Source organism: Alligator mississippiensis, chromosome 5 (assembly GCF_030867095.1).
Source record: "Alligator mississippiensis isolate rAllMis1 chromosome 5, rAllMis1, whole genome shotgun sequence".
In the NCBI taxonomy this organism is placed as follows: Eukaryota; Metazoa; Chordata; order Crocodylia; family Alligatoridae; genus Alligator; species Alligator mississippiensis.
In genome coordinates this window covers 153,777,371-153,794,123 of record NC_081828.1, presented here as the reverse complement: position 1 = coordinate 153,794,123, position 16,753 = coordinate 153,777,371, and the positions used below count along the sequence as shown (strand labels likewise).

The window sequence follows — 16,753 nt, the reverse complement described above, 5'->3', positions numbered from 1 at the left end:
TCCTGACCGCGTCCCCACACTGCCGGCCCATGTTCATTTTGGCATCAATAATGACTCCAAGATCCTCTTCTCCCTCTGCACTGATGAGAAAGGAGTTCCCCAGCCTGTAGGTCTGCTGCTGGTTCTTCCTCCCCAGGTGCAGTACCCTGCACTTGTCAGTGTTGAAACCCATCCTGTTCTCATCCACCCACCCCTGTAACCTGTCTAGGTTTGATTGCAGCCTATTCCTCCCTTCTAGCGTGCCCACATCCCCCCACATCCTAGTGTCGTCAGCTAATTTGAAAAGGGTGCTTTTTACCCCCTTGTCCAAGTCACTGATGAAGATCTTGAAGAGTGTGGGTCCGAGGACCGAGCCCTGGGGGACCCCACTGCCCACTTCCCTCCAAGTTGAAAATGACCCATCCACCACCACTCTCTGGCTGCAGCCCTCCAGCCAGTTAGCGACCCACTTGACTGTGTAGGTGTCGATGCCACAGCCCCCAAGTTTTTTAATGAGAATGGGGTGAGAGACAGTGTCGAAGGCCTTCCTGAAGTCCAGAAAGACTACGTCCACTGCTACCCCTGCGTCTAAGGATTTTGTGACTGGGTCATAGAAGGCCACAAGGTTGGTCTGACAGGACCTGCCTCTAATGAACCCACGTTGGTTGCCCTTAAGCATAACCTCCCTCTACTGGATACTAAAAATCATGGACTCAATATAGACATTGGATTTATGACACATTACAACCAGCCTGACATCTCATTCACCTCTTATTTCCCCAAGGAACATCTCCCATGACCTGCTTGGCAGCATGGCAGATGATCCTAGAAGGATAGGGAAACAGTAGTTTTATTTCCCTCAAAAAAGGACTGTGAGGGTGGTCTCCTACTTGCTTCTGGTTTGTCATCTCCTCCACAAAGACCAGGATTAAAGTTCTCCCCATTCTTCTGCTGCCTGAAGAGGAAGGGGCATGAGGGAGAGTAGTAAAGTATCCCAGGTAACCAGAGATGTTGCCAGGGGGCACTGATGTAGCTATAGATTTCTATAATGTGCCTCCACTGTCTGTGCATGCATGGAGGACAGGTTGGGGCCAGAGTAGTTAAAAGTGCAGGAGGAAGGGATGTGGACAGACTACTAAAGAGGACTGCTGCATTCAACTGCTGATCACTCTCAAGGAAAGGTGCGTTGAAATGCACAAACGGTGGTGAGGCATTATGGACTTCCTGCTGAATTCAATCAATAAAATTGCCATCTGTATCCTCACGAGCCCCAAAGCAGTCTAGGCTCTCACCATTCATTCTGTGGCACTGTTCCAAAAGGAAATGACAGCCTTCTCTGTCTCGTACCTTTTGATTCTGCTTCCCATTTTCCAAGGTCAGGGTCTATTTCTTTTGGGGTGCATGTGTCAGAAACTGCACCTGGAAACAGCCAGACACACAGACATCCCACTCAATTAAACCAAAGGAGTTCGTATTTTCCACTTTACCAAAAAAAAGGAGAGAAAATCCAAAGATGAGACTATTGATCACAGAATGTCAAATTCAGGAACAACCAATATGAGATGCAAAGTTACAAATAGGATTACATGAATGCAAATGAATACATAATGGTGCTGAGGAGCGAGGAAAAGGTACAAGAGAGTGACCAAGCTTAACTGTCTTTCATTCTCCTATTAGTTGCTTTCCTTGCCTCTTAACATGATAATCGCATCAATTTAGTCTTCCTAAGATTAATAGGTCAAAATTAGAGGAGATGTATGAGAGGGTGCACTGGGACAGGGTTTGGAATTGTATGACATACATGATGAGAAGCCATACCAGCTCAGACTCACCTGTGAGTTTGGCTCATTCAGACTACATGAATATACTGGCATGCATTGCTATCACTGCCCTTCAAAACTATGTCAGGTGTTTACCATTTAACAGGTTTATTTTCTCTGTTTGCTGCTGTAATATCTGATGCACATGCTTTGTTTCTTGTATACCCAATTCTTTCTGTTGTTATATTCAGAGTGTTGTGTGTTTGCACATGCCAGGAGTCAGTAGCTGGTGTTTTTGAGGTTACCTTTGTCCTCCCTTAAGAGTTGTATGGAAAAGTGCAGGCAACAACAGTTCATAACTGCCTGAAAGGATCAAATGAAAATGAAGCCATGCTAAAAATGTTCATGAAAAAGGATGCATCTCCCTATCAGAAAGCTGAAGCCAAAGGCAGAGACAAAAAGGCTATTCTAAGATATCCTGATAACATGACATTTCTGGAGCTTTATGATTCTTATCAAGGACTTATACTGTACCACAACTATTTATAATGTGTTCCTGTGTTCCTAGGGAAGAAAAGTAAGAAGACTGTGTGTGTGGTGGCTCATATTGCTTTATACTCCAGCTTGGATGTAAGGGTAGACATCATCAAATGAAGGGGATCAGCTGTGCTGGGATGTATCCCAGCAGAGCTGATCTGCTTCACTGGATAAAACACACGTAACCTATTGTCCTGCCTGTTGATCCTTTTCCAGAGGATGTTCCCTAGGGAATCTCCAGGGTGCATCTCTGTAAGTGGGGAAAGTCAGCTCCAGTGAGGTCCCAGCCCCAGGACCACACTGGAGTGTCAACAGGAGCCCAGGAAATCCCAAACAGGAAAACCCAAGCAAGCACTCTCAAGGCCCAATCCTGCTGCCCCTGAAATGGGAATGGGAATTGTCAGGGCATGCAGGATCAGACCCCTGAAGCCCCAGAAGTACCTACCTGAGGTAGCTGGAGAGTGCAGGCGGTTCTGGGCTAACCTCGCTCCCCTGCCATAAACCTAACAGGTCTGCCTTATAAAGTGGCCCAAATTGATATCACTTATGTCATGGCCACAAACTTTGGACATTTGTGGTGTGACAAGAGGTATGGATGTCTGTTTTCTTGGTCTTTGTGCTACCGTAACATTTATGGCAGCATTGCCATTTTTTTATGGCAATGTCTTTCCATCTTAAAGTGGAGAGAGACACTGACATGCAAACTAGGCTTCTGCAAATAGTACAAAAGTTCGTCCCATGGGATTTTCTTTGCATTAACTGGGGTAGCAGTGCATAGATGACTGGTGCCTCCTGAGTCTGGGGGGCACCCGCAGAAGATGGCATCAGCAGTGGGGACAGGGCTGGCGAGCACTCGCAGAAGTCGCTGGTGGCAGTGGTGGTGGGGACGGCTCTGTTAGGGGGGCACGTGCCCCCCATGCCTCCCCTACCAGTTGCCTATGTGGCAGTGGCTTCCGATTTTGCATCCCCCTCTAATAGGGCACCTGGGGCTAAGCTGGTAATCCCCCCACCCCTTCCTATATGCCACTGCTTTCCTTGCTAGCAGGGCTTCATTATATACCAAATCCATTTGTTTAACATCTTTAAAATAAATTTCCACAGACCAAATTTATAGGATGTCCTTCCTGCTGTTTTTTTCATGTAGATATTAGCCAAAATTAATTTGAAACTGAATACTAATTTATCTACTTCTTGGCTAATTAGATTTTTGTGCTCTAATTGCAGAGTTCCAATTCTCACATCCAAATTTCCTCATTTTTGGACAGGTGCCTTGAAACCAACTGGGTCATAAAGTTTTGGGCCGCCTATTCCCTGGGCCTTCTAGTGTATTTGATTCCTGCCTGTTGTTCTTGGGCATTTACCAGGAAATAACATTACACACTTATTAGTCCACCTCTCACTATTGTTCAACTGCCCAAACATAAAATAAAGCTGGGTTTCTGATTCTTGTTCCTTCAAATTTTGGTCCTCCTACATGGTGTTGTCCCATCTCTTAAACTGAGAGGACTTCACTCAATGCTTTTTCTGATGCTGTGCCCTGGTCAGCATTATATTTATAACATTCCTCTGTTTTATGGCAATGTATTTATTATACCAGCATTTAACTGAATTGTTGCCTTTATCGCCAATAGTCCTTGTTTTACAAACTGAATGTGTCATCACTTCTTCCCATCAGTCACCAACCAGATTAGACTCTCCTTTTACCTCAGGAGCATTAGACTACCTTCAGGGCTCATGGGCTCCATCTGCCATCTTCTGCACTAGCTACTGATCCTGCGGGGCTGCTGCAGGTTCTGTGACAAGCTCAACCATGGGCGACTGGTAGAGGGGCATGGGGAGGTACGTGCCCCCCGACAGGGCCATCCCCACTACTGACGCCAATGCCGGTGTCTGCAGATGCTCACCAGCTCTGTCCTTTTTGCTGTCAGCGTCAGCATCAGCAGTATCTGCGAGAGCTTGCCAGCTCCACCCCCACCACCACTGGTGGCATCTGCGGAAGCTCACTAGCTGTGCCCCCACCACTGCTGGCAGCATCTGCGGGAGCTCGCCTTTGCACCCCCACCACTGCTGGCAGCATTTGCAGGAGCTCACCAGCTCCCTCCAGACTCAGAAGGCACCAGGTGTCCGTGAGCTCCACAACTTCTTGGAATGATTCTGGCCTCCTTTGGCTGGATCCTGATCTGCAAGTCTAACATCAGATCCAGGCAAGCATCCATTGACCATTTATCCTGGAAATCCAAACTGGCAGCTTGTTAGACCCCAGACTTGGAGTCTCTTCAGGTCCTCTCCCACTTCTGGCATAGTCTCTTCTTGCCATTCATTATCTGTTTTTAACACAAGTGCTATTCGACTGGAGCAGTTAGCCAAAATGTGGCTAACTGCTCAATAGATTGTTTCTATTGACAGAGGAAATCAGTGATTGAGTCCCTTATTTCTTTGATGCAAATCTGTTTATTTACAAAGAACTGCACAAACCAGAACACAGAAGGAATTTAAGAGCAGGGGATTGCTTCTTTGCTGATAGTTCTAGGCCTTTTTTCATTTAGCTCTCCACTCAAAAGTTGTTAATTTCTTAGTATCACACTACTAGTAGTTTTGGGGAGGGGGGGGAGAGAGGGGGGTTCCTATCTCTTGGGTTTTTCTGCAGCCTGGTACCTTTTAGTTTTGTCTTGTCAACCTCTAATTGTTAGTGGAGTCCAAAGTGCATAGCAAAGGAATGTAGCAGTGATTTGGATAATTCTCTCTCTATTACAGGTAAATTCTGCAGCACCAGCAGAGATTTTTATGTTCATTTTCAATGTTCATTTGGGATGTGATTTTGAAATGAGCCAGGTAAATCACCCAGGGACTCATTAAGATAGCAGAGTTTTGCATTGCTTGCGTTATAGCAATCCAACTTCTCCCAAATAGGCCACTGTGAGTTACAAATAGGGTAGAAAACTACTATAAATGTACGGTTTTGCTTAAGTCCTTTTGGCTGGCTTGGCCCAATCTTGTATTCTGACTTCCATTGTGGTCTTCTCAAGATGATGTCCAAATCCTTCAGTCTTGCTGAAACTCATATCTATGAGAAAGGTCTAAGTGGATCAAAGTTGTGCTGATTTCCCATATTTCAGGAAAGACCTTCTAGTGCATAAATCAAGTTGCGAGTCATCTCATAGCTCCATCTTGCCATTCCAGACTTGAAACTGCAATTCCTTTCCTGCATGCATGCTTTGCAGGGTTCATCTCAACCTGAAAGTCATCTCTCAGGACATCATCCAGGACATCCCCAGCTACTACTTTAATACCTTTTATAGTTTTGATTTTCTGGCCATGTTTTATTTCCATGATCACCTCCTTCATTTGTTTCATCTTGGATCAAAAGAAATATGAGATCACAATTTCTCTCCATGGAAACCAAAATCCATTTCTGACACTAGAATTACATCCTTTGACCCAGGAAGTCATGGCATTGTTGTGGATTTTTTCCACTAACGGAAAAAAATCGATGATGGAATTGGGTATTTCCTTAAAGCAATTTTTTTATTTACAAAGACTGCTTCCTGTTGTGTCCAGGGAAAGAGGTCTTTGTACACAAACACTGAAGGAGACTGTTTCTTTGCACACAGTTCCAGGCCTCTTTCTAGCCAGTGCTCCATCCAAAAGTACTCTTCCTTATTTTTTCTCCAGGATCACGCTAGAAGTATAGCTACTGCTGCCTTCGGGGCTTCCTTCTGCATCTGTGGTATTTCTGCTGCTCCTTGCTCTCTCATGTACACACACAACTCCCAGAAGCAACACTCAGTTTCCTGCATTTCTCTCTAACCCCAGTCATGCTCCTTTGCCACATAGCTCAGATTCTTAACTCTCTGTACATGCAGCCTGTGTTTTGGGTGCTGGCTCCTGTTATTTTAGCTTTCTAGTTCATAAAAGAGTTGAATTCTTTTTTAGATTTATCCTCAATAAGAGGCAGCTTTTTCATCAGCTTCAATGACACTTCACTCAACCACCAATATCTTACTATGTTCCCACTCACATGCACAATCTGAAAGTATTAATTTATTACCACCATAATTGCAACAAATCAAAACCAATGTTAGCAATAATGCCAGCAGCACTGCATTTCACAATCTGTTTGCATTCCTTTGAATTAGATTAATCTATCACATTTGTTTCAGAGGACTGTGCATCCACATACACCACCAAACTAAATTCAGTCAAGCTATAAATTTGGGTTGAGCATAAAAGGTGTGTTTTATATTAACAACTTAGTCATTGTTTTTCTCCTCCTGCCTCTTCTTCTGTTGCAAACAACTCAGATAGACTGTAACAGATTGAAATATTTTTGACACTATAATCTCCTACTTGAAATCTCTGGGTTTGTCTTGTGAGCCATGTGTAGATGCTTGTGTATTGCACTGCACCTTGACAGCCTTGAAAGGATCTCATGCCATCCCATAATGTCATGGCACCCAAGTTGAGAATCGTTGCTCTTCTACATAGCAGACACACTGATGTATCATGCTGATGCGCATGGCTCAAGGACCTAAGTAGAAAAGAACTTGGAAAAAATGGCAGTAGAACAACTCAACAAAATTTCTTAGGTTATTAGAAAAATATTAGATAGAGGTTCCCCAAGAAAATATTAAATAGTGCTACTGCCTGCAGAAGAGTTTTAATTACATACCCCCTGTGGTTTTGCTTCCACATAGCTACATTGCCATGTGGAACCACAGTCACATGCTAGAACATGTTGTAATATTATTCCCTGAACAACTTCCTCTAAAAATGATGCTTCAGCACTAGGAAAATGGACTGGCTGATGCTAACTTGGTATTTCCAGTACTTCCAGGAATGACGGGCTATCACACAAAGTTACTAGGGATAAATGCATAGGTGGGTTGAAAGGAGAGAGGGTTTTACTTTTTAACCCTCATATTCCTTTTGTAAATTAACTGATCTGAACGGTCATTCCTTCTTCAAATACTTTGCATAATTAAAAAGGGTTCCCCCCCCACCCCCACCCAGGTTGTTTATCTCTGTTTCCTAGTTACATTCTTGTGACCTGAAAACCTATTTATTTGTAACCTGTTGCCATGGAAAGACATGAGGGTAGAAATTAATGTGCCCTGTGGTCACACACTTTCAAACATATCTGGAAAACTGCCAGATGTATTTTTATAACTATAGGAAGAAGAAGTCATCGCTCAAGAATGATCTTGCTGTGAAATGTAATTAGTTTTCTACTTTGCAAGTGTAGTGTTGAAACCTGTTCTTCAAACAAGCAGTCATCTCCTATTGCCAGATACAATTAGTTTGCTTAGGAGCCAGGCATAGAGTGATAGAACACAACAGGCATTTGCAAGACCATTAAAACGTGGGTGAATTTATACTGTGGTTTGTTGATTTCCTCTTCCTCCCCTGCTAAGAGATTTCTATTGTAAAATAGAACATGTGGCTTTCCCCATGGGAGATTGTTATCAAATGCAGATATAGTCAAAGCAATAGTAGAATCTTGCTCATTATTTTATCTATCATTGATAAAATTTTCCCTACTCCAGGACTAGCTTGTGAATCCCTCGTACCTTTTGGTGAACAGGCATATATGGTGTGTACAGGGATTAGGGAGAGGTTATATCATGGTAAAAATGGCCACCCAAGCTAACTTAGTTCACCTGGGAACAGACCTTACACTCAGATCTCTAGTTAGATCTCTCTAAGAGTGAACAGTACAGAAGTTTCAGGAAGGTTAGACTGGTCTAAAAATGACTGACCTGATCTAAGTTAACCCTACTTCTGAGGTAGTTTATCTTAGATCAGGTTGGCCATTTTTAGATCAATCTAACTTTCCTGAACTTTTGTACAGTTCCCAGCGCAGCCCTAGGGCTGGGAAAGCCCAGCCACTGGCCCAACCCAGAGGTCTGAGCTTTCTCTGCCTGCCCCTCCAGCACCAGGCTATTTTTAGCCCCCTGTCAACTTGTCCCCAATCCCTGGACCAGACAGTGCCCCCCTTAGCCCCCATCCTACAAGTCACTCCTGGTGCTGATTTCATCACCATTTGCTGATGCTTGGAACCAAAGAAATAAGTACCAGTGGGGGGGGAGGAGCAGGAGGGATGAGGAGGTAGGTTCACTGGGAGCAGGGGTTGAGAGGCTACAAATAGCCCCTGGTTGCCCCCAAACCTCCCTGAAGACCCGATAAGCCACCCTGATCCCACCAAACCCTCCTGGAACCCACCAACCCCCAATGGACCCTGCCTGTTCCCCCAATCCCTTGTGGATTGTTTGCCCTCAACCCCCCCGTGGATGCCACCTGTCCCCCCCCCCGACCCCCTTAATCCCTCCTGCAAATCCCACTTCCCCCCCCAATTTCCCCATGGACCCTGTCTGCCCCCTTATCCCCCCACAGTCTCCTTGATCCCCCCTACCTACTCCTCCTGCTAGCCCCCCATGCCGACTTACCTTGGACTGGGTGGCTATTTTTAACTCAATCTAACCTCCCACTAACCTCCTTGACTGTCTGTGCCCAGCCATAGCTGCTCACCAATATGAGTAAGGGGTCTACAAGCTATGAACCAATTATCTCTCTGTTTTGTGCAATTACAATTGCATCACCCACTAGAAGTTACTTTTTCCACCGTATCAAATAGATGTTGCAATGTTGCCTTAGCAGGATTTGGGTCTGTGTGCTCTGACAAATATTAGGTACTTTTGTACAGTTTCACTGCCATGTTTTTCCATTCAGTTGCAATATGAATGACAGCACTGATTATAAAAAATAGCATTAAAATATTAAGATTTACAAAAACAAGCGTGGAATTGATTTAAGGAAGGTTTGGGTTTTAACAAGTTGTTGTAGTTACTTTTAAGAAGTTTGTAATAGTGTTGTTTAGATTTTTGCTTAAGGTTCATATATAATATTTCAGTGAAAGGTTGCTCTGGAGTGTTCCATTTGGAAATGCATGACAGGAGAATTAGCTTTGCAACTTCTCTGAGGTAGGACCTATCTTTCCATTATGTTTGTATGTAGTATGTAGCACTGAGCCCTGATCTCTGATTGGAGCCTTAAATAATAGCCTTAAAAACAGGAATACCCCAGTCTGTTTCACCCTGAATAGAACTTAATGGTGACGTTTAAATCCAAATTTGGATCTCACACATTCTGAGACTTCTATGAAATGGCTACTGGCTGGAGAGGGGGAAGACAAGAGACACACTAGCCAGGAGAGCCCCTGATCTGGGAATCATGTTGGCCAGGATTCCTTACAGGAAAAGTCAGACGGGATGCACCATGAAAAACAATTTGCTGCTCCTAGTCTGTCACTATCTAGGAAAAACAAGTGAATGCTGCTGATGTTTAGCCAGTGGTAGGGATGTAAGCCACAGACTAACATCCTCTTATGGCAGGATGCTGGGACAGGAACATTAGAGCCTGTCACTCTCAAGAGCTCTGCTTTCTACTTGTGCAGGGAGTTTCCTGCCCTCTCCCCACCTCTGAGAAGTCATGCACTCCAGGCACTAGGCTGATACCTGTATTTGTGGCAATATTGAAGTATAACAGGTAACAAGCAACGTTCATGCCGAGTGTTCTTGAAAATACCAAATTTTTCACCTCAGCATTCTTGCTGCCCTAGGTTTTCAGGCCCAGTGGTTTCAATCTCTTCATCCTGGCACAAATGCATCCTCTAGCATTGTTAAAACACTCGAGAGGAAATACTGAGCTTTTCCTTTTCTAGGCCTCCCACATCATTTTTTCTCCCACAAAGTTGACTGGTGCCTCTCTGCCACAACCTAGGTTGATTATATTTTGTTAGTAGTAGTATAAGTTACATGTTCTATCTGAAGAAATGCTTTTATGAGAAAGGCAGGATGATGCATCTGGTAACTTGACTTTATCATAGATTTTATTTGAATGCATTGAAAGCTTTCATGAAACTAATAACCAAAGTTTAATAACCTGCATGCCAAACAATGCACAATGTGATTTCGATATAAAGAGGGGACTTCAGGAACTAAAAAATCCAACCCAAAACAGTTCAACATTAACATTTCCCTAATAGGGAAGTCATATGCAATTGAGTAGAGAAGTGATTCTCAACCAGGATGTTATGATTCACAAGATAAACCCAGAGATTTCAAGTAGAAATCCATAGTGTCAAAAGCATTTCTGACCTGTTACGGTCTTTCTGAGTTCTTTACAACAGATGAATTGCCATATTGTATTTCTGGAGTCAAAAAAGAATGAGGCTGAGAAGCTCTGTAATATGGACAAAAGCAATTCTATAAATTTTGGAATCTTGCTCTGGAATATGATGTAAACTTATTTGCCTCACTAAAATTAGCAAAAGAAACACTAGCATTTACAGGATATAATTCTCTCTTTATAGAAGCCTATGAAACATTAAGCTTCTACAGAAATGTTTTCTTAACAGAAATGGTAAAGGATTACAGGATCCTATATGCTCCATCCCTATTAAATGCCATAGGACTTTCCAAAGTGCTGCCTGAATTACTCTCGTTGCAAGCAGAATTTTAATACATGAGTTATAATACGTTTTTATGCACGAAGAGTTCAAAACATTGAGGATGTGCAGCATGTGGAAGTGATATTACTGCATTTAAATGTAAGACAAAAAAATAAAAATAGTTGCAAATGGAAACATGAGTTTCTGTCTGATCCCTAGAGACATTTGATCAAATTTTACCTCCTCCCAGCCCTGGCTGGCAGTTTCAGATAAGGAAAGATTTCCATGTGGAATATACAAGAAGATCAAGACTTAAGTGCAGCAGGGAGCACTTAAATAAGTACAACTAACTACTCACTTTTGTGAACATTAAATCTGGCTGAAAATTTCTATAAAATTAAAAAAAGCCAAAGGAAATCACTTGAGATGCTAATACTGCTTGATCAAAGTCTATCACCATATTCCTGTTCCCTCTTCGTTCTTGGACATTTCCTCTTAAATATCTTGAATATAATACATTTGCTCTTTGGTTTCAGCACCGAGAGAAAGAGAGAGAGGGCGAGAGACAGCGCAGCTTTAAGAGGACTTGTCTTCTGTTTAAAATGGGCATCTTTCTGATCACTCACATTGATCTCAAGCTGCCAAAGTGGGATTGGTCTGGAATACCCTGAAATTCAGGTGCGATTTGGATCTAGGGTTTTGGTAGGAAAGAAGTACCAATTTGCCATAAAGAGGTGAAAGCTGAAGATCTGTGGTCTTCAGCTTTCCTCTTACTTTCCACTTGGCATTGATGAAGGAAAGCCTAGCTGATTCAACTGTAAATCCTATTAAAAGGGATTTCCAGTGCCCTGGCTCAGCTGACAATTAATTTGTTTTCCCTTTTGCCTATCAGGGATTTTCCATGCAGTGAGCTCTCATTCGCTATGTAAGTCCTCTGGGTATTGTTAGTGTCGTAGTCAGAGCCAGATGATGTTTACTCTGCTAACTTCCAAGTTGGAGTCCAACCACATTGGACGAGGTCAAGAATATATTTATAGAAGTAGATATACATTGGGACTTGTTCTCTTTCCCCTGCTCTAATCTACCTAAGCTCCCCCAAAATAGAAAGAAACATGCAGACGTGCAACTAATATACTCATTGGGCCAGATCCTTGGCTAATGTAAAACTGCAATGTACTATAGAGATAAATAGGGACATATCAATTTGCAACAGCTGAGGAACTGGATGGGTACTGGTAACAGGGAAGGAGAGACGGTTGTTGAAATCAGAAATAACAAAACCCTACAATACAGCAACACAGGTTTACAGTGAAAAATCCTCAGCTACCTCCTCTAACAACTGCTAGGTTTGCAATCAAGTACTTTTCCACCTACCTTTGCAATCATTAGAAAGTGTAAAAATCAAAGGTAAGATCCAGTCAATTAAAAGTAACAAATGAGAGCTAAAGCAATGTCATAATTTACCTGCTGAAACTGAGAAGACACTGTCAACAAATGAAGTCTGAGAGAGAACAAAGCAGAAGAAAAGCTGAAGATAAAATCCCGAAGTAATTAGGCTGAGGACGACCATGCTGGCTGCACTCTAAAATTCCAAGTTAGAAACACGGGTCTGCTTTGGGGAGCTCTTCTTCTTCACGGTCTTCTCTGTCTATGCCTGTCTTGCTTGCTCTCTCTTCCCCTTTTCTCTCTCCCTCTCCCTCTCTGTATGTGTGTGTGTGTGTGTGTGTGTGTGTGTGTGTATATACACGTCTCACTCACTCTCTTCCTCTGTCCCTTTAGGAAGAAAGAATGCCAACCATTTCCCATTAAATCTTCTCCTTACACTAGACAGGGTTATATTTAACTTCATCCCTGGATCAGATGCCCCCATCATGAATATGAACTATTAAAACCATAGCACTGGTAATTCTGTTAACAGAAACCACAAGGCAATTTGGATAAACAACAGAGGAGGAGGAGGAGGACAAAGGGAGAAATAAACTGGACTCTAAGCAGCATCCCTTTGTACTGCCAATCAGAAACTGACATCAAGACAGATAAAATCCCTGATAGATCATCTTCTACATGGCTCGAACTAGAGATCTAGACAAAAGGACCTAATATCTCTGCATAATCAATGCTGCTCTGCATTTATTTATGCATGCATTCTAGCCACACACTATTCAGCAATTTATTATTATTTAGTATCTAAATTAAGATTACAGTATCACTTGTTGTGCTGGACGTTGTACAAACAGTGAAAAAGATTAGCCTTCCCCAAAGAGCTTGCTGACAAGATACAACAGGTGGATGAAACAATACATGGGTAGCTGCGAAGCAACACCGAAGTGCAATCAGCTCTGGGGGCGATGGGAGGCAAACAGAACACTGCCCAGCAGCACGGGGAGAGAAACGGGTGGGCAGGGAAATAGGAATAAGCATCTGCTGTTATAAAAAGGGACGTGATTCTTTACTTTCCACACAGGAACTTGATGCTTACTCCTAGTAACTAGTTATGTTCATCTTTTCAGATAACCAGTGTGGGGAGTAACAGGTTGGCTGGACACTTAAAGTGTTTCCTACAAAAAAGGCAAACTTTGCATGTGAAAAGCTGCAGCAATACCCTGCTGGTATAGATGTCTTTTAAGTACACATTTTTTTTCTTTCTGTCAAGCTAACTCTGAAACATTCTGGATTCCTTCCAAAGTGGAGTGTTTCCATTTATAAGAGTTCACTTGCCAGTAGAGACAGAGGCAATGACATGTCACCCTGGATGCTAATTATCATTGAAAATACACCAAAATTACTAATGCACAACACGACCATTCCATATAATGCTAGTCAAATAGTCCCACATTTTACATTTAGTACATTTCAAACATACTAAATTAACTCTTGTTACATTAAATTCAGAAACAATACGGAACAATTCTACATACCCTAAAATGGTTGAAGTCATTGTTATTTCTGTCCTTAAAGCAAAAGTAATAACTCTTGCAGGCCAGGAAGTCCACCAGGCCCTGTGAAGGTGCAACACACTGGGGTTGTTTCAGTAAGAAATTCAGTCCTACTTCCACTAAATCTAGACCTCCCAGGGATTTCAATCAAAGACAGATCAAGGCCTATGAAAATGACCTCTCTGAAGATTAACAAAAATAATCCTATGCTTGATTAAAAGCTTCTCTTAAGCTTTCTTGAACTTCCTCAGACAAAAGTTTGATTTTCTCAGCCACTCAACTTTGGGTCAGATCCAAAGCTTGTTGAAGTCAATGGAAAACTTCTATTTATTTTAGTGGGTTTTGGATGAGGCCCTTACAAACAGTGCAGAGGTTTTTGGATTCACATTGGGGAAGCCCTGCAACGATCGCCTAAAGAACAATTACTGCTAAATAAAGGCATATTTTTCCTTCAGATTCATACCACTGACTGCTGGCCTTAAGAACATGCATATGAAAGGTGTTCCACTGACCCAGCATCGTCAGGATTTCATCTTTTTTCACAAACCAGTTTGATTTTTGGTGCAGTGATGTTCCCATAAGGAACTGAACCACGTGTATTTTACATGATCTTTACTTACATCTTACCTGGAATTGTTGCTCTGATAGTAGTACTACTATGCATAGAATGGAAATACATTGATTTTAGCAGTATTTTAATGTTTAATCCCAGTAGCTTTAAGAAACAAACCATCTGATCCTGCAGAACTCACATGAGTTAGTGCACTGACATAGCTAGGGCTGCATGGTTTGCAAGATCTTGCTCAAGGAAACTGTTCCATCACCAGGACCCATAGCACAACTGTACGTTTCAGACTTTGTCCATGACATTGGAATATTTCTATATTTTTATTTTAGGGAATCAGCTAGGACTGTGGGTTTTTTTGTTTGCTTGTTTATATTGATGCTACAATTCCTAAGTAAATGTCAAGCCTTGACAAACCTTCATACCAGGAAAATAAAAGTCCTCACAAGCTCCTGCTCTGTTAACCATTTCTGGCCCTTTTTAGTCCAGAGCTGAGCCTCTGAATGGTGTGGATGCAGCAGCCCTCTCTATCAGTCCTCACACGTAAATGTAATTTATTGTCTTTTCTGTCCAAGAATTAATGACAATTCACTTAAAGATAAGGCTTCTTCTCAGCCTGATCCACTTGTGGTTGGCAGCTCCTTCATCTACAGGCCAAAGGAGAATGAATGCAACCAAAATGAATCTGCAGTAATCTTAAAGTCCTATACAAGCACTTAATTAAAAGGCCAAAACCAACCAAGCCTTTTCAATTTAGATGACTGAGACATCTTCAACAGAGAGAGTGGGGTAAATGCAAAACAACAAGACATGGTTTTAATGCAATAATTTAATATCCAGTTATGTCTGCAAAGCACACAGTGCAGAAGAAATCTCTTCATTTAATTAGTGCAGGAGTTGGAAAAGATCATTTGTAATTATGTTTTCCTTACTAAATCTGCAAGATATTTATTCAGCAGTAATTTAACAGCCGCTGGGTTTTATTAATAAGAAACTGTTTTTTGTTCATGGGAGTTCACAAAAATATGTCCATTTCCGATTAGTTTTAAGTTTTATAATGGATCTAACGTTTCCTTATATGCAAGCATCAAAAATACTTGCTGAAGTAAAAGAGGTAACAAGAACAAAAAGCAAAGAATGGCCTCAACATTCCCACGTTGTTGTATTTGAAACAATAAAACAAAAGTATCAGGATTCTGGACATGTTGGAAAAAAGCTGACAACTTTGTGATGAGCTAAATCCAGCCGAATGAAGAAGAAAGTCCAGGCTTATTCCACAGCTTCAGGCACACCGGTAATCCAGCAAGATATCAAGTGCCAGTACAGTCAGCCAGTTAAACACAAGATACTGTTATTAAGTCTTCAAAATACTCATTGGATGAATATATCAAAAGCGTAGGGCATTGTTGCCTAGTAACTTCTAAAGGCAATTGGTTTTGTAAATGAAGCACTTCGTAGGTGTCACGTACCAAAAAGCAACAAAGTCCTCAGGGTTCCCTTTTCTCTATATTCAGCTCTCAACTTCTGCTGCAATAAAAAAGCAAAAGTTGTTTGAGGAAAGCCATTTGATTTTCTATATTCTCCAAGTTTATTTGATCAGAGATAACTCCCAAAGCTGAACTCTGGAATCCAGCTTCCTTGAAACCAAAGGATGTTCCGATACAAATGCAAACTTTAAACTTTTTCTTCTTCTTTTTAATCCTAAGGGATACTTGTCCTTTTTCCATTCAAGCTAAACAACTAAAACAGCTGCTCACATGAATAAAGGTTGTGGGATGCTGGACAGTAGCTTCAATCGATGCTATCAGAAAGGATCCATTCAGTTTTGAATTTTTAATATCAAATGCTGACATTAACAAAAATAACTCTAATAATTTAAGCACTGAAAGAGTGCATTTGTTCTGGCACTCTCCCTGTCCTGAGTGGCACATCTTGTGCAACACTTGGCTCCAAGGTAGTTGAGTCGTGGATATAATATAACTGGATAAACAATAATTGTGTTCATGAGAAGGTGAATCCTAAATAAGTATCTAATATAAAGCAGGGCTTCCATTTGTGTTTATATCCTCTGCAACTGATTAATAGTGGGAGAAGACGACAGCCCACTGGGTAACTGTTTCATCTCCTTTTCATTTGGATTGCCCTTCTTACTCTGAATTACTTTTAGAGCAATACTTGTAGAACTCACCAGGAGGACTAATATCACCACAATACTGCCGCAAGCATGAGACAGGAGAATATAAGCCAGTAACTGGCTCTGAAGATTTGTTATTTAAGTGATTTGTAAATCTACCTTGGCAAGAAGTACAACCAGTTAAATACTTCAAAGTACAAAACACTGGTATGTGAACAGTCTGACTGGAAAAGTGTTACCAATACCGCTTTCCATTAACTCTAGCCCTATGGCGGTCTGTGCCAAAGAATGCTACGGATGCTGGCAATGTAGCTGCACTGTACCCTACTCTCTATTACTGTAAAGCTTTTCAGCTCACCAAGATGATGCATAGGGTTCTTAGAGCTAGTGCATCTG

The 16,753-nt window shown here is 41.9% G+C and overlaps 1 protein-coding gene across 3 annotated transcripts in view; it reads right to left on the bottom strand.

Moving 5' to 3' along the window:
* COLQ (collagen like tail subunit of asymmetric acetylcholinesterase) overlaps nt 1–12,394 on the bottom strand; it is a 79,692-nt gene extending 67,298 nt beyond the window's left edge. Inside the window, exon 1 of one of the 3 annotated variants that reach the window (XR_002093705.2) lies at nt 12,187–12,394. Coding sequence is in view for 2 of the 3 variants with exons in the window: in XM_019498062.2 (XP_019353607.1) it covers nt 12,187–12,292 (106 nt within the window). In the remaining variant the exon portion in view is untranslated. The remainder of the gene's footprint in view (nt 1–12,186) is intronic. The other 2 variants (XM_019498062.2, XM_006265243.4) reach the window with 2 other exon arrangements.
* Between the last annotated feature and the right edge of the window lie 4,359 nt (nt 12,395–16,753).